This window comes from Haliaeetus albicilla, chromosome 12 (assembly GCF_947461875.1).
Source record: "Haliaeetus albicilla chromosome 12, bHalAlb1.1, whole genome shotgun sequence".
Taxonomy (NCBI): domain Eukaryota; kingdom Metazoa; phylum Chordata; class Aves; order Accipitriformes; family Accipitridae; genus Haliaeetus; species Haliaeetus albicilla.
The window spans coordinates 11,233,651-11,252,664 of record NC_091494.1 but is presented as its reverse complement, the minus strand read 5'-3'; the positions used below and the strand labels follow the sequence as shown (position 1 = coordinate 11,252,664).

The 19,014-nt window shown below is 35.9% G+C and overlaps 1 protein-coding gene across 7 annotated transcripts in view; it reads left to right on the top strand.

Annotated features, from left to right (window-relative positions):
* The window catches only part of ENTREP2 (endosomal transmembrane epsin interactor 2), a 171,792-nt gene that overhangs the window by 107,656 nt on the left and 45,122 nt on the right, over positions 1-19,014 (top strand). For all 7 annotated transcript variants that reach the window (XR_011327049.1, XR_011327048.1, XM_069798053.1 and 4 more), the window contains one exon: positions 7,214-7,345. Coding sequence is in view for 5 of the 7 variants with exons in the window: in XM_069798053.1 (XP_069654154.1) it covers positions 7,214-7,345 (132 nt within the window). In the remaining 2 variants the exon portion in view is untranslated. The remainder of the gene's footprint in view (positions 1-7,213; positions 7,346-19,014) is intronic.

Here is a 19,014-nt window from a genome sequence, read left to right as displayed (position 1 = left end):
GTGTTAGGATTCCTCATAGGTCTTTGCACCAAGAAGAAAGACTCAGACTAATGAAAGAGTGCATTTTAATTTCTCCTAATACAAGCTATAATAGAGGTGTAGGACAAAAGGAAGAAAATGAAGTTAATGAGAATCAACAAAGTGGCATTGCAGGGACAGAAAGTTAAAATAAGCAATGTTCTGCTTAATTAGCACATTCATAGACAAAGAAGGTACTGGCTCCAGCCAGTGGTTGGATCTTCACTACCAAGAAAAAGACCTAAGTCAACAGAAAGTCTTTGTAGTCTTTTAAATGTTCTCTTCAGTGACCTCTCTTCTGGTTATGAACACCATGTCTCTTCAGTTTTGGTCAGAATCACCACCTCTAATAGGAAAACTACTGCTGCAGAAGTAAACGGTGACTGAACTGTGCAGTTGAATTCTCAGATCACTGATGAAAATTAAAAGGAGTAAATTCATTTTGGATAAGGTGAAATTTAGGAGGAAAAAAGTGCTGGTTCAGGAAGAATTGCTTTTCCTTTTTTTTTTTTTTTTTTTTCCCTCCCTTTTTTCCCCTTCTTCAGCTGTTTGAAAAAGTTGTGTTTCAGTTGTTTGGGATGTTTTCCACTTGGAAATTTAATGTTGTTCCAAAATATCCTAGATTCAGTGATTTTCATGGGACTACGTTTGATCTGAACTTTAAAATAGCCTCGGGTTCTTTAACTGTATATTTGCCCCCCTTCTTCCCTCCTTTGTCTTGCCTTCTCTAGTCTTGTTCCAATCAATAGTGAGGGAAGGGCGTGGTATCAAACAAATGCTTTCAGTGGGCCTGCAGAGGGTTCACACATGGAAGTAGACTTTTTGCCCTTGGGTAGGCATTTTGGCATTAAGAGTTTTGGTGGGTGGGCATGTAGGAATTTACCGAGGAGGTGCGTTCCCCATTTGTTCTCTTGTGACAGAATTAAAAGGAAACCTTTGCTTGTTTCTCCAGGTTAATGGAACATTGTCACTTGTGCAAGAATCTTGAAAATAGCGTTTTGCATTGTTTTCCAAAGCCAGTGTACTTGGCTAGTAAATTAAAAGGCAACAGTTACGTTTCATTTGTACTTCCCTGAGCTTTTCATTCCTGCTCCAGGTGGAATGTGCAAATTTTCCTCTGGAATAGTGAAAAGCTGAGCTGGCAAAAGAAGATAAAACAAATGTTCAAACTGGTAGTTTCAATTTTGAGCATGATGAAATATTAAGTAGCTTTGCCACAGTGTGTTGCACTAGATGAGGGCAATATAATTTCATTGTGACTGTTTATCATATCATAACTGTTTCAAAAAAATACAATCTCTTCTGCCCAGACCTTACTTTTTAGATTTTCCTTACTCAAAATCACATTTCAGTCAGGTTGGGGACTTGCACATGAATACATTATATTGCCATGTTGAAGTGCTCATATGTTTGAAATTTGAGAGTTCTGTTCTTGTAGGCTACCCACTGGGAAAGATATATTGTAGTGAGCAACACTGCTTTATGATTAAGCGCAGGATTTGATTCAGAATTTGGTAATGTGTCGTGTTGAACATACTTATTTTATTACTGGTTTTCACTCAAAAAGGAAAAATACCAGTTCCTTAACAGCTTGCTCTAAGCTATATTTCATGTTAATTCCTTAGACGTCTTACTTTATAGTGTTGTACATCTATGCAGTCCTGCACTATGTAACTGGGTGTACATTATCAGAGAACACTAAATACTTTGATTGCCTTCTAGGATACAAATTTACTTTATGGTGATGCAGCTCTAGGAGTCAAAATCCAGCTTTGGTAGACTTGCAGTTTGAGATGCAATTAACTTCCCATGTAACTGTACCAGACAAAAATACACTAGTAATTTTTGAAGCACAGTACCATACAAAAGTCAAATTAAAAATAAATTCTGTTTTACTTGTAGTATTTCTGTCAAACTCATTCGTGCTGAATGTATGGCTTTAAAAGGGATAATAGTATCTACTGTATTGTGGAGTTTAAATTCAGAAGCATTTCACATGTAGAGTAGTTGTGTGAAAAAAAAAGAATGAGAGACAAGGGTCTTACTTTGCTTTAAACACTGGGAATTTATTGTAGATTCCATATGTATTTTTGTGTGGATATGAAAAATGTGCTCACCATATGTTAGCATTTTGAATGTGTAATTTGTGAATGTAGTATTTGCGCTCTTTATCCTGCAGCTTAGCAACATACAACACTGAGGAACAAAAAAATACCAGTAGCTTTAATGGCTTGTTATGAAAAATTAATTGAAATTTTTTTCCCATGATTAGCTGTAGAACCTGCAGCCAAAACCTTAAGATACTGCTTTAAGTCAGTGAGAGTAGGATGTGTACAGAGCAGTTACTCACTCAAGCTGTTCATTACTGTGTGTATGAGAAAAAACATTTCTGTCTTACGAATTCTTTTTCAAAAAATTGATCTCTAAAAATCGTGCTTAACATATGTGGATAGAGCAATTTGTATATTTTAATTTATATTCTATTACTGCACAAGATAGAATTTTGTTAGTGGTGTTTTATTTCTTGGTCTTTATTTGTCTTTACTGGGTGTACCTGTCTTATTGTAAGTTGCTTATTCATTTAAAAATAAATGCTCTAGTTTTAATCAAATTTAGAGCTGCTTATTATTCAAAAAAGTAGTGATAGTGTCTATCTCTGTATAGAAAGATTACTTATAATTTATTTTTTAGTTGTACAGCTGAAACTGGCCTGTGATTATAGTAACATATAAAGGAAGACTCCTTTTTCCCTGAATTATGTTTATCAGGAATAGACAAAGCAAGGAAAAGCAAAGCAAGTGCAGGTTCACAGAGAGATGAATGGCATAGCCCAGTTCCAGGACTGAGGTTTCTTTGTATTCCATTTTGTCCTGTAGCTACATTCAGTTCTGTGCATATTGAAAAAAATTCTTTTAAATTCCAGGAAAATATATATACTTTTATTTATTCTTCTTCACCTGACAGTTTTTTCTTTTGCTATTTCCTCGCCACTCAACTTTATTCCTTACTGGATCCTCCTGCTCTTTCTCTTTGCCTAAGCTCCTATAATTGACTAAAGTTCCTTTCCATAAACATACCGGTGAGCCTTTCTTGCACTTCATTGCCTTGTTTTCAACTTTTGAACTTTCATATTTTGTTTTGGATTTTTGTCATGCTGTTTTTATTGTTCCCAATAAAAAAACCTGAAAGCTGATTTAGAAGAAAAAATGAAATCTATTACTATTTTTATTAGAAGTTTTACACGTGTAATAGGGAAAGGGTAGAATGCAGAGTAACACTGTTACTTAATCCCTAACTTACCCTTTTTGGTGAAAATGTGTGTGCACTCAGCAGTAATTTCTTCTTTGTTAAGACACCTTTAATACCTAGAAATAATTTAATGAATTGATACAGATGAAAAAAAGTCTGGTCTGCCCACATTTTTGTTACTTTATTGTAATATAGGGTGCTTTGTGTGTGTGTGTGTGAGTGTATGTATGTATTTTTAATAAGTCTGAAGTTCTCTGTGTTCTTTCTTGTTGGAGGATCCTTTACTTTTTTGAAACTCTACTACATACAAGTCAGATTTTAATGGTTTTTATCACTTTTGAAGTAACAGTACTGCTTTTTGGCAAGATGAAATAAACACAATTTATGCATATAGGCAGCTCAGGCTGATGTTTGAAATCTTAAATATGGTTTGGATGAGGGTGTACTGTGCAACTGTCATAAATATAAAAGTACACAAACTATACTGTGATTGCTGACTATGCTTACTAGTGTGAGTAAGAATCACAAAGTGGAATGCAAATATATGCAGGATGGTGAGGAGTATTACATGCAGGGGATGAAGTGAATGATGCTTTATTCTTGAGCTCTGCCAACCAAAAAGAGATTTAAACACAGCAGAGAAGAGAAAGAACACAGTGTTGGAGGCCCTGCTGATATAATTGTGTCTGAGGCTGGCAAAAACCAGCCCTGCAGCTGGAAGGAGTAATCCCAACTCCTTCTCTCTATACCAATGTAGCTCTATTGTTTGTGCAACTGTCTGTATTTATGAAGCCATGCAGTGAATGGCATTTGAGATCTGGTCTGGACTAAAAATAAACCACTCCCACACAACAAAAAGAAAAGTTAGTTTTGACACTGTTTAGGTCACAGGGTAGCTGTATGAATTCTTGGTCCTGTCTATACAAGTGTGACAGAGCAGTAGGGCAGGAATGAGTATTCCGGAGCATGAGGGCTCAAAACTGCTTTCAGCTGCTGTATTGTTGAAAGCATGAATGCAATGACATGCTCAGCCTTTTTTACTGCTCCGCATTATAAAAACACAGGTTAGCAAAGATGTCACTTCACAAACATTTGAAGGAAAAGGCGCACAATAGGACAAATTGTTAAAAGCTCTCAAAAAATGTATGCCTAAGATTAAAATACCATTTTGTTTTGCAGTCTGGTTGCAAATCTTAGGTGTTTTTAAATATGCTGTGATTTTTAAGATGTCCCTATGTTTTGCAGGATCTTTCATGTAAACAATTTTCTTGTCGCTATTTTTAAGAATTGAATTAAAGGGAGAGTTACTGGGCAGTACAAAGTTATGGAACATCTTTCAGAATGAATTGAGAATCTCTCATAGATGGGGAATCTTGACCAAGAAAGTATTTCTCTTTTCAGCCTTATTTCTGTGACACCTGTTCATTACATGAGATAAAAGTAGACTTGGGATCTATATTTCATACTAGAAATGTCAAATACATCCCAACACGAGTCAGTGACTATCTTTCATTGAACAGGGGCAGCATGAATCGGAGAATGAATGATCTTGCTGCAGATAGCTTTGTCTGAAGTCCATTTTCCTCATTATAAAAACTTTTTAACAGCTGAAGACTATATTGATTTGCTGTGTGCCTGGTGCTAGTATACCAGGTGTGCTGTAGCATTCTGGCCACTGAATTTGACACAGCTCTAAATTCAAAGTGTAAGTTTTGAACTTCCTCTGTATCATTTATCTAACAGTTGACATCGTTTCCAGAGAGGTTCAGGAGCAAGACCTCCCCAGTGGCATTTAGTGCTTTGTATTTTCCATTGATTTGAAGAGCTGAGGTTATCTCATCATAAACCATGTAGTTGGTTTTTGCTCAGATCTTTCATTTTTTAAAAGAGAGTATTAAAAGATTGCAGGAATTGAAAAAAAACCACTATTTGAAATCGTTAAAGCAGCTTTGTGAATTAAATTGTATGCTAATTAGAAATAATCAACACAACTATTATAAAGGTGCTCAAACTATATTTTTTTTTCTTTATTTCTTTTACAGTGTCTGTGGCTTAGGGTATGACCAGTCTCTGTGAGTTGCCATAGACAATTATTTCCAGTGCTGCCTTTGAGTATATGGGAAATGGTGTAATTTATGTACCCAGGTTTTTTTAAAGCCTTTTACAAATTATACTGGCTAGAGGGCAATCTGGAGTTTCAGGAATTGAAGCCCACTGAGACAGCATCCTGCCCTGAGCATGCCTTCATCACTGTACATGTCAAGCATTCATTCATCTGCATATCATCTGGTAAAGTTTATTATGTTTTTTTTAATGGACTCTTTCTGCTCCTCTTCTGTTCACCAGCATGTAAGCAGAGAGTACTAGATAAGCCTCATAGGGGTGACACTAAAAAATACATATATTTAAATATGTACCTATTAAGATTATATGAACAATTTAAACATTCTTCAAGGTCTTAATTAGTAAGAAAATAATTTGTGGAAATGATTCTACATATAAGCCTGTGGGAGGTAATTCTGCAAGGAATGTTGTTACCTATCTTTGTTCAGGAAATTGGCAAGATCCTAGGGAGAATTTGAATTAAAAATAGTAAATGCATACTTGCATTGGGAAATTTTTTGTGGATTTGTGTCTGGAAAATTTAATATTTCTTAATTTTGGGTTTTTTCAATGTAAAAGAATAAGTAGCATGGTGATTCAGATCTCTCACCACCCAGTCACTGTGCTTCCATCCTTACTTGGGAGGAATATGGGACTGATTGAGCATGCCTGAATGGTACATTGAATCTTTTATTCTTTACATGGAAAGCCATGGAAGTTTCTCAGGAGTGTCATTCTTACTAATGGAGTATAGAAACCTGGGATCTGGTATTTTTAAACTCATAGTTCAAGGAACTCCCATGTGATACTAATTACTTTTGTCGATATTAACCCAGATTGAACTGCAACTAGTGACCTGGAGAAGTAAGGTATTCTATCCCATTGTTAGCCCTTTAAATAACCTGCAAAAATGAGAATGGAGAAAGCAGAGAAATACCCAACTGAAAAAAATTAAAGCAATGACAGTTCATATTAACAGGCTAGGTAAAAACATGTACAGAGTTAAATTTTGGCTTAATAAAGTTTTGTTGGATGGAAGATAAAAAATAAACATTGCTATGTTTTTTGTTTTGGGGTGGGTTTTGTTTGGCTTTTTTGTTTGTTTTTTAATGAGGAAGTCAGAATCAATATAATAAATATTTTCATTGACCTGAATGGGATTATTTTGGAATGACTCGTATATCTTAACTTTACTTTTTGAGAATAATCAGGGTTCAGTATTCTTATCAAGGCATGCTTTAATGCAAGTCTTTGAAGAACAGAATGCATAATACTTTTTAAAATGCAAACACATTGAATGCATATTGTATTCAAGACAAAGTGAACATAGGAAAACAGAAAGCAAACATTTTTCAAAGTAAAAATAGGTAAGATGACATGTACCTCTTAGTTCCTCCACTTTTTCTTCATGCTGTGTTCTCTTTTCTCAAGTACATGTCATGGTTTCTTTTGTAATTATTTTTCCATGTATAAGTTACATTTGTGATCATGACCGCTTCATCTCTTTTCTGACTTTTTTCTGTTATTTTTTGTCTTTCCCCATTGGGTATGATTTGACGTTTATTCAGTTGAGTTACTCTGGTTTCATCTGCCTCTGTAAAGCAAATCTTTTTCAAAAAGAGGCATAAAAGGTAACAGTCTTTGGTATGGTATCTTCTTTCTGTATTTTACCTGGGTTTATAGCTTGTATTAGCCAATGAAAGACATTCCTCTTCAGGGGATTCTGCATAGAGGTTTTACTTTTGCATTTAGTAGTCATTACAATAAGTGTAAATACAATTTTTGAGAAGTGTATTTCTGTTGATTTATATTTTCTCTGACCTTTTTTCTTTTTTCTCCACAGATTAAATTCGACAGTGATGGTGTCTGTGTTTGCTGTGAAATGCAGCATCAAACATCAGGCTGCAGTAACTTGGGAGAAACACTGAAACTGAACCCTCTGCAGGAGTGTAATATTGTGAGGCTGACCCTAAAGGTGCGCTAAGAATTAACAGTTTATTTCAGTTTTAAGTAGTGAGTACTTAGCAAGACAGAAGTGTGTGATAAAAGGAGTAGCAGCTGGTGTTCTCTGTGTTCGTACACTCTTACAATGCAAAAAAAAAAAAAAAAAATTATGTTAATCCAACAGAATTTAGTGCTTCTATGCATGAAAATGGTTTTATGTTACACTCTCAATATCTGTATAGGTAACTATTTTGTTAGAGGTTATTTAAGAAACAGAAGTTACAATTGGTTATGACCGATGCTGGAAGGTACAAGAACAGGTGTCTTTCGTGTTGCTGTTCAGGAAAGCTAGAATCAAAGGTGGTGGTTGGCGTTGTTTAGTAATGTTATGGTAGACTGCAAAGAAACACAAAGTATTAGCAGAATGATGAAATATTTCATGATGTACTGCTAACACAAAGTATTAGCAGTATTTCAGATGGAAGTTACTTTGAGAGAGAACAGTAAGTGTACTTTCAGGATAATGCTGGAAATATGCTTATAGAGTGCTCTTCAATATTATAAGAAGTTTAAATCCTGTGGTATTTTGTGTTACAACTACCCAGATAAAAAACTGAGAGGAAATATTAAGAATATTGTATGAGTAAGTTATATCCTGGTGTAATTGCCCACATCATTGCTTCACTTCATTGTCACCAAACAGCAAGATGTGGTGTTACATTCGTTTGGAAAACAGTAAGGAATCCATGAAAGAATTGGTCAGAGAAAAGAACCCTAACCTGAGAGACAGATTGATTCATTTTACGTTTAATCTAATGATCAACAGAACTAACTCTGTGTCTGTGGCTTTCAATTTCAAAGTATCTATTTTAATATAGTTAATAGAATATAATGGAGTAAAGTAGTGAAATTCAATGTGATAAGGATATCAGACTATAGTGTGAGGCCTGAAAATGCAAAGTTATGTTGATACATGAAGCTATATTTTAAAGTTCAGAACAAGCAGAAATCCTGCAAAAGGTATATAATAAATATCTAAATGTTCTTCAGCTTTGTTAAGAAAAAGGAAAAAAGAAAAACAAACACTAAGTAATAAGGATCAGATAGAAATTAAAACAATTTGATACAGCTCCCAAATTAAGTAAGAGCTCTGCCTCAGGTTTTAATGAGAATGCTAAAGGAGACTATGAGAGCAAAAACCTACTGGGTAGCAGGAATTTAGTAAGTGGAAAAGAAGCATAACTTGATATTGCTGGTCCAAAAATAATAATTAACTGCTATGTGGAATGCTAAATTCAGGACTGTATTCAGTGATGCAGTTTCAGTGAAATATGTTGCAAGAAGGAAATACAGGAAAATAACTTCTCAGACATTCTTCAGAGTATGACAGATGCAAAAACATGAACCTATCATACAGAAAAAGCTGACTTGCCGATCCTGTAAAAATAAAGATTGAGGGAGCATATGGTTGCTTGCAGTAAATATGTCAGTAGAGTAAATTTTAATGAGAGAGAAAAGAACTGTTTATGTTTGAGGACATTGTCAGCATATGAAGTGAGTACAAGTGACATATGCTGGAAATCAGGGTAAGGTTTCTAACCAGTACAGCAATCAGAACAGAAGCACAAAATATAATTTATTTTAAAATACAACTCAGTCATTTATAAAAAGAATTGATGACATACCTGCTTGCAGTGGCAGAGGACTGATTTAAACACAGGAGTTCCTGTGAGTATAGTCTGAGTGCAGCTTTAATTAAGAATGTTCAGAATTTTTAATTTAAAAGAAGGTGGTTAGTAAAATAACTTTTTCAGAAAGTTTCTTAAATCTTTTTCAGTTTTAATTCTACATTTGCTTTCTATTTGGCTTGGAGAGCTCTGTATTCCTGGCTGTAAATTTAAGAACAGCATCTTACTAGGCCCATAGGAAAAAAAAGATCACAGCTCATTAAGTGAACAACTGACAGTGATAAGGCTCACCTTCTTTAATTGCCATTAACAACTACAATGTGATTTTAAGAGAACAGATGTTTTAGTACCAAAAGCTCAATTGTGCTCATTGTTTGGGGAGCCAGAGGGAGAGAAAGTGCAGAGTAACAGAGTTAAGATCACACACCTTTATGTATAACGTTATGTAGGTTTCATGTTCCTTCTCTTTATTGAGAGTGGAGTAAAAATCTCATGTTTCACTAAGTCATCTGTGCTTTTTTGGTCGTAGCAGCTATGGGAGCTGCATGGTAAACAGAACAATTGCATACGCATCTTCTGTCTGATCTTGTTCTCAGTCAGTCAAACAGGACAAGTTAAAAAAACTGTGGCTACCAGTCATGTATGCTAAATTGTGCTGGGATCATGCCTTGCATGATATTGAGTGGGGCTTTTTATAGTTGCTTTGAAAAATTTCTAAATTTTTTAAAAATTTGTTTTTGTCATCTCTGCTCTGTATCATCTCTTTATGCTCCTTTGTAAATCAATGTCTGTTTCTTCCTTTCAAACCCTGAATGAGCTACCCAAACATTTTAATAGGGACACCAGAATTACCACTGCAATATCTATGATCACACATATGTATATAGAGAGATATGAGCATTGATTGCAAAAGCTGACTGAATATGTGATCTGTGAAATGAGTGCTAATTCCTGTGATTATTTGAATAGTGAAATTTCAGCACTAAATTATATGTTACAGTAAAATGGACAAAAATACTCTGAAATTGCGCTGTTGTAAGGGTTGGGGACTCAACCCATTTCAAGAACAGTGAATTGGTGGTTTAGAGTTTTATTTATAAGATGATATACTTGTAGTCTTGTCTGCATATCTCCAGTAAAAATAGCACAGCTGCATGATGTGACAAACTACTAAGATCTGCAGGCACCCAAGTCTGATCCATCTGCCCTGTTTTACAATGAGGAGATTTTCTGATTACTGTTTTTCGCCAGAAGTTGCATTTTCTACACATTTTCCTGCATTAATAGCTCCTATACTGTCCTTGAAAATAAGGTTCCTTGCTTTTGTCTGGATACTGAGGGTCAATATTCTGTGCTGCTAAAGAATGTTGGTGTTCCAGTGTCTTGATTTTAACAATAACTGTGCTTCTAGAACAACTCTATCCTATGTTAGGAGGTTACTTGACTTAATTCAAGCCAAATGAAGGTAAAAGCAAATCCTACCTATTTACAAAATTAGTAAAAAGAGTTAGAAAGGTTTATTAGGAATCAGATGTACAGAAATGAGATGATGACCACAGATGTGATGAGCTTAGGGTGCAGTTTCACTAGCATCAACTTAATGTGCTTTTCCACAGAGCTGCCACCAGAAGAGGCAGTTCTGTGTCTGGCTGTTTCCTGCCACGGAGTTTGTTAGTTTGGATTTAGCAGTCATGCTATCACAGAATGAATCAGTTCCATGAACTGATCTGGTCCAAAATGCAACAGCATCTACACTGGGCTTTTAGTGAAAACAGTCCGGCACTGAGATCTACACTTTGTTCTGTCACACAGATCCACCTTTGGGATTACTGGAATTCCAAGTCTTCACCTGCTAGGTAGAGTGCAGTGAAGTGCTGTAACAAACGTGCCAAAAGGAGCACCTGCTTGCCTGTTCCTTCTGAGTCATCTCTTTCAACAGTGAAGTTCACTCTTAGACTGAATTCAGCTGGTGTGAAACTAGGCTTGGTGTTAGCCACTTTATATGTTGACCTTCATATCCCATACAAACAATATCAGTAAATCATGTAAATCAAGATGAATACTTCAAAGAAACACGTTTGCAAGGCTCATGTGTGTACCTCACTATTCACTCTTGCCAATTGACTGTTAGGTCCAGTTTCATGAATGTGAATGATAACGGATTGACGTGAACTCTGGTTTAAGGAAATTGTGTGTATATAATCAAAGATATATGACGGCTTTACAAATGTAGGAGGGTATACTGTTATATAAGGAAATTTGCCTCAGGACATTCCTTTTAATATTTGATGATTTTTGAAAAATTAATTTTTATGGGATGAAATTTTAGAAATAATTTGTCCTCTGCTACTTAAATCTTATATAGACTTACTTTTGCCTTGAACTTGATTGAAGAGGAAAAAGATAACATTATTCTTACAGTAAAAAGATAACTTTTTTACTTACAGTAAAATTCCTAAAAGAAAAATATGAGCTGAAGCATGAAGCTGTGGCAAAATGTTTTATTTTATTAGTATATAGACTGCCTTACCTTACAATTAATAGAATCTTACAGATCTTGGTATTCTAAAATCTTAAAAGGTCAAACATATGAAATCTCTTGGGTAAAACATAAAAGGGAGATTATTTAAATATCTGAAAAACAGTCACTTGAGAGAAATTGTTTGCCAGAACCAATAGATCTTGTGCAAATAACACTTTGTAACGTTACCTTATCTTGTGCTTGGAAGCAATTGAATGTTTTTTTCACTTTCTGAGAAAGCCTTCAGTTGAGCTCATTTTGTTTTTACCTTCTGTCCAAACAAGAAAGGAGTGATTCTAATGCATAAAGTAGAAGTTTATGGCCAAAGATGCCAGGCTTGCAGATTACTAAGGGAACTGTGAAACAGGACAGGAGCACAAACCTGCTATGAGTAGGCTTGAATTAACTAAAGACCTGAAGCTCCGGTAGAAAAGTTCTAGGAGGCTCACAAATTGATGAAGATTGGAAAGCCGTGTATTGAATAAAACAGCCAGTCAATTTAGCCAAGGTGTAATCTGCAGTGTATTTGATTGTGTCTCAGTCATCTGATATTGCTGCGCAAGCTGGCTTTTATTCAGGTAAAACCAGAAAAAATGCAGAAAGGTAAATCTTTTTTGTACATACACACGCACAAAAGTATGTAAACAAACACACAGAGACCTGGTTATAAACTCATATAATCACTGGATTACATTGCTGATTATACTTCAGGCAACATCCTAAGTCTTTTCCAAGATGAAACCAGTATGAATGAGATGCCTTTTTTGCACAGTGTTACCTCTGAATGAGCATAAAATGCTGATGTAGTAATGTGCACTGAATGTGTTGGTTTGTAGATGAAATTTTAAGCAACTGAGTTTTTCTTGTAATGTTTATTAACATATGAGGACTGAATTTTCCTGACAGCTTTCATCTGTCAAAATTATTCCTTCTTTCTAAACTCAGAATATCCTGAACTTATTAAAGACATGCATGCAACAAAACTTATATTCTTGAGCTTGTGTTTTGAGAGGACGAAGTTATGTATTTAGAAGATTGAATTGTTTTGTAATGTATTATTACCGTCTGATATTTGCATGTAAGAGGAGAATGTTATGCTGCTTTGCTTTAGGAATGATCCAGTAGGGTATTAATTACTTCAATAGCTTACACACAGCCCAGAATACCTGCAGTCACGTATGCTCATTTATGCTTTTGCTATTTAAATAATTGCTTCCTACTTTACTTAAAAGTGCTTCTGTAGAATGGTTTTGTGACTATACAGGCTAGGGGAAAAGCTGATTTCCCCCCTCTATTTTCAGCATAAATATTTGGTTTGGAGCTGCTGAAATTTGAAGTACAGTATAAATAGTAAGTGTCTTTTTCTGTTTACTGATTCCATTCATTAGTTTGTAAGCTGGGCATCATTTTTAGAGATTTATGCAAGTTGGGGTTCTTTCAGTCTTCTGTGTGAATCTTTCCTTTCCTCTCCTTTGAATCCAAATTTATTGTTGCTGAATTTCCTGATGATCAAGCCTACCCATACATTTAATTTTTTTTCCATTCAGAAGAATATGCTTTCCCTTGGAAAACAGAGGAGGGTGACTCCTAACATGTTCTTTAGAGTTATGAGAACAGACTTTCCTCAGATTTGCTGTATGACCAAATGCAAAATATTTAATTTAGCTGAATGACATACCTACAAGACTTCATGATCTGCTTAAAATTGGGTAAAGCTCAGCATAGAACGAATAATTTCCTATCAGATTTTGAAATGCTGGAGTTGTTTCATGTTCTTAACAGGTAACCGAAAATATTATTTATGCTCAGAGTGACTTATCATACTAGATATCATCAAAAATAGAGCAGTTCAGTGTGGGCTTTGTAGTCTGAGTAGTTGAGTTACAAGTATTCAAAAGCTCTAAGTAACAGTTGCGTAACAGACATAGCCTGCTCATACTTTTCTTTCCTCATGAATGTTTTTGTTCCTAGCTTAGGCAATGAGTAAATATGGTTGTGAACTTCTCTCATGGCTGAAAAGCTGCCTCTTTGAATGGCTGGAATCTGTTTATTACATACTTGTCCAGTTATTTTATGGAACCTTAGTCTTTCAGGAGTCTCTAACTAACATATCTGCAGTACTAAATTTAATGTAGACACCTGAGTTGATGAGGGATATGCAAACTCGCACCCAAGCAGAGAAGACCTTTTTGAATTTATTTTTCTTAAGTAGCAGCTGTGCACTGCTTAAAAATATAGTAAATATTTTAGAATCGTGAAATAGTCTACTATATTGTACTTTCATACCTTAAATCTATTTTATGAAGCATTGGCCATTTCTCCATTTACAGTTCAATGTGCATTTGAGATCCGTATGGTTCAGAATTGATTCTTCGTAAGCAAAGGCAGTCTCCCTAGTATTAAAGTAGCTATTTTTTCTAGAGTTTTTCAGACATATCCAGTTAGAACCACTGAAGTTATAATTTGAGTTAAAAGGATTGTTGTCCTTGAATTCACAAATAAAAGAGGTACACAGAGACTAATTTCATGGGTGAAAAAGCTTTACTGCTCATTATCTCTTTTCAGGTTACAGTAGTATAAGAAATGAAGCACTGTAATTGAAGTCAGTCAAGGAGAAAAGAAATCATCTTCAAAGAATTGCAGAAGTGAAGCTGGTTTTAGCCCTTGATCAGTGTGGATGTTCAGATCCATGTGTTTAGGGCTACTGATTACAGAGTGTTCTTTTTACACATCAGCAAGCTTATTTTACTCCTTTTATTGTATATTGACTAAGCTCTCAAAATTGCAAAGGACTTAAGAGCTTCAAAGACTATGAACCTTTTATTTCCACAGGAAAACAATCTATTGAGCCAGCAAAATGTGAGTGTGTTGTAAAAAGAATTGCCAGTTCAATATTGTTGCACAGGTTAGAACTCTTAAGAAGTACTGGGTTTGTGCTATGTAACTTATTTTTTTGTTAATATGAACATAAGTAACACGTTTCACAAAAAAAATAATAAATATTTTAAATGTTGTAAATAAATGTGGAGACAGAGAAGTAAGTGGGGACAAGAAGCATTGATCTATACTTTCCTTCTAGAACAAAATAGGTTTAAACACAGTTTCTCAATTCTGTGTAAGCAGCATAGCTGGATAATTTTCTGTATAATATTTGACAGAAAAAATGAATATTTTGTGGTAGTAGTGCTTCATCTGTGTGGTATGTGCCTGTATTGAATGTTAAATTCCCTGGTTTGATGTTCATGCATGCAACTTAATTGATAGTACAGTTCATTGCTATGATATGAAGAGGCAAGGGAATGATTAAATATTTACCAAAGTCTGCATTTGAGTTGAGTTGTGAAGATGTCCAGAGATTCTTGTTTTATCTGGGCTTACTTGATTTTTAATCTGTATTTAGTGGGTATGTAAAAGGAATTAGGGAGCTCCTGCAGTAGTTCGGTAAAAGGAGTCAGGTTAAGCAAGGCTATTGGTGTTTTTTCCCAAATAACAGTTATCCTGAAGCATATAATTTTATCGGGCTTATGCTGAAGTCCTTTGGTGTGATCATTATAACTTGGCTTCGTTTCAAGCCCTTACAAAACAGTAGTTTGTGGTAGGTGGTTATGTATCTGGTTTTTGACTTGGTGCTTTATGCTTTTGATGAATAAAGTGTGTACAAACAAGATGAAACACTATCATTCCAAAGGTTAATGTGTCTTACTGCTTTTTCATAGCTATGAGTTTGGAGATATTGTATATATGGAAGCAAAGTTCTTTAGGAATTTTGCTTGGTTGCAACCTTATTGCTTGGTTTCATATGCAGGCTGCTGTCAGTCATGTAGTACTTCCCTTCCAGATCTAAAATTACATTTGAGTTTTTGCTGTTAATGTTGAATGCACGTATTATTACATGTATTACAGCTGGATTCCCACTGTGGTTGACAAATACAGCTTTTCTACTACTGGTTCTGGAAGGCAACTGATAGAGAGAATTTCAGTTATAACTTTGTTTTCCAAGATGAAGGAACTCTATGGATATGGCTCACCATTAGAGCAAATTGGTAGTATTCCAGTTTTGCTTTACCTTTGCTGTGACAGGAGTTACATATTATGTTTTGAAGGGCAAAATTTCAGAAGGGTGAATACATTTGCAGTGAGTGTTCTTTGGTTATAAAGGACCCTGTTCTGCCACTTCTCCCATCACTAATGGGGGACTCATGCCATTATCATTTTTTATTTTAGATTCTGTCTCATTCCAGAGATTTTCTTTGCTTCTGTCAGGTAATTGCCTGTGCTAACAGCTGTTCTAAATTGCTTTCTTAAATTATTGTTTCTACAGTTGAGTTATCAATCACCAATTTTTTTGTAATTCCAGTTTAATACCATCTGAGTGCCTTATCAACCAGCACTTTGATGGAAAACAAAGAAAATGAGTTTTTAGGACAAACTGATTTTTCAGTATATTACTGTATGGTTTTTTTCGTATTAAGTTCTCGCTGAATTATATAATAAAATTATATTTTTTGAATACAAAATATAAAAATACTTCAATTAAACATTCAAATTTTAAAAAATACTCAGCTTTTGAAATACAGCTCATATTTTAATGTGTTCCATAGGCTTTTGGTCATAGTCTCAGATTTAGAGAACGTGCATTTTTATGTAAGCACTTTTCAGAAAAGTGGTGCACTTGAAAAATGTTGGTTGTGTCTTCTTAAGACTGTGCAACAAAAAAGAAAAGCATGATGTGTAGCAGTGCTAAGTGTGATTTGCTTTTATTTCCTTATTGTAATTTATCTTAAATATTACCTGCTGGTGATCTTCATTTTGATAAAATTTGAGAGACAGTCACTTTCACCAGTGTCTCTTCCCTTGTCTTCAGTCACTCACCAATCGCAAAAAATCCCTGCCATGTCCTTACCTCAGCAGTCACTTGCAAACTGGTGATGGAGAGGGATATGGGAAAGAGGTGAAGATGCAGAACAGAGTTTTGAGGGTTGAGTATGCCTAAAGGTGGTTAAAGGAAAGGGGAAGGCTCAGCAACCTAAGGCACTGAGGTTTCCTAACTTTTTCATGTTGTCTGAGCTCACTGGCATAAAAGTGGTGAGCATCCTAGGATATTTGGGAATACAACTGGGGTTTTGAAGAAGATAGCAGGTATCCTCTTTTCACAACAAATTCTGTATGTAGAAGCCTATGAAATAAGATAGCTATATGTTTTCTGTGGGAGAGGAGCTTTATTTAGACAATCTTCCTATGCTTTGTCAAACTTCAGCTCCTTTCTGGAGGAAGGCTTGTCAGAGGGAGGCTGTTATTTTCTGCTCCTTCCCTAGCACAGCCAGGAGCTGCTGCAACTGCAGTTGGTAGAAACTAAAATGTAGAAAGGAAATACTGATATACAACATTCAGATAATAATATTAACTTTCACAATCATGTAGCCAGCAAAGGAGGCCGTAAATTACACTTATTATAAAAAATTATAGCTTGGGCAGCTTACATTGATCAGCTAAAGTCTAAAAGCAATTCCATTAAAGAGAAGTACACATGTTTTGAATGATCAAATGGTGTGTAGGATGTCCAAGAAGGGCATTGGAGATCCCTTTACAGGGCCATGGTTAAGGATTCTAAAAGAATGGCACTGTAAAAAATTAAGCTGTCATTTTGCTGGAGAGAGATTGTTACTGCGTGATTGGATTTGGCTAACTGTTGTCAGTGCTTCATAGAACACAGCAATGCAAACCGTGACTTCTGTCTGCTTAGATGTTCAGGGTTTCCAGACAGAACTTCAGGATTTTTAAATTGCAGTTTACACAACCTGTTCTTAGAGTCTTTTTACTTTTCTAAATAGTGGCCTAATTTTAGTGGCAGTTACAGGTATCTCACCTGTGTGCCATCCACAAAAAACAATACTCAGAAACTGCAGCTGAGGCTGACTGCTCAGTATGGGACCTCTGCCAGGTCATGTTTCCGTAATTCTGGAAACATGCAAAAAGCAAAAGAAACACGTACATACTTTTAGGTATATGTATTCTGTTTGCGTAGCCAGCAGTGCTTGCTTGTGTACCTGAAAGCACTGGGAAACCTAACTTCTGAATGATTTTGATGCTTGTAGGCAGCAATGTCTTTTCTGTAGCTAAGCTGCTTAGGTAGGTGTGGAGTTTATGTAGTTGTGGCATCAGGAAAACAATGCCAATGTTGATTAAATCTGGAACATGTTAAACCCTTTCTCACAACCAGCTTAGAAAATTCAGATTTTCTACATACTGCTAACAACACATCCCATAAGGCTGTCTTCCAGTCTAACAAGTAGACATAAACCAAAAGGGGAGGTATTTCAGCTTAATTAAACTTAATGCATGTAAACAAGAAGGAGGAGACAAGGAATATCTCTTCTGCTTCTGTGCAGCTGCCCCTAATATAAATAGTTCTGTGATATATTGCTGCATATTAGATCTGACTGAGAGCTCCCAACTTTGTTTTTTTGCCAAAACTGAAAATGAAATGAAATATATGTGTAGTTTCAAAATGGCATTTTTTGCTGAAACATTTCTACTAGCTCTATTATAGACCTTACTACTTCCAGACTGGGGAAATGTTCAATTTCATTTTGAGCTAAGGTTTGAAAGATTTGCTTCTTTTTGTTACGTAAGCACAGCAAAGGAAGAGAGCTCACACACCTAAAACTAGCATCTACCAGATTAGTGTGCAGCCCCTCTCTCATGGTTTAACCCCAGCCAGCAACTAAGCACCACGCAGCCCCTCGCTCACTCCCCCAAGCTGGAGTGGGGGGAGGAGAATCAGAAGGGTAAAAGTGAGAAAACTCCTGAGTTGAGATAAAGACAGTTTAATAGGTAAAGCAAAAGCCGCGCACGCAAGCAAAGCGAAACAAGGAATTCATTCACTGCTTCCTATGGGCAGGCAGGTGTTCAGCCATCTCCAGGAAAGCAGGGCTCCATCATGCCTAGTGGTTACTTGGGAAGACAAACGCCATCACTCTGAACATTCCTCCCTTCCTTCCTTCTTCTTCCCCCAGCTTTATATGCTGAGCATGACGTCCTGTGGTCTGGAATATCCCTTTGGTCAGTTGGGGTCAGCAGTCCCGGCTGTGTCCCCTCCCAGCTTCTTGTGCACCCCCAGCCTGCTCACTGGTGGGGTGGTGTGAGAAGCAGAAAAGGCCTTGGCTCTGTGTAAGCCCTGCTCAGCAGTAAGGAAAACATCCCTGTATTATCAAAGCTGTTTCCAGCACAAATCCAAAACATAGCCCCACACTAGTTACTATGAAGAAAATTAACTCTATCACAGCCAAAACCAGCACACCCTCAATAGGACATAAATAGGCTCGTTTAGCCCCCTTTTTAAGGTTATAAAGCTCATACAGTTGTTTTTGCCTCTGTTGATGTCCAGAGTTCTATCACTAACATTTCATGGAATTCTGTAGTTAAACCATGTTTAATCTCAGAAATGGTACAAACAATTTCTGCCTTCTGTTTGAGATAGCACTTTGTGCT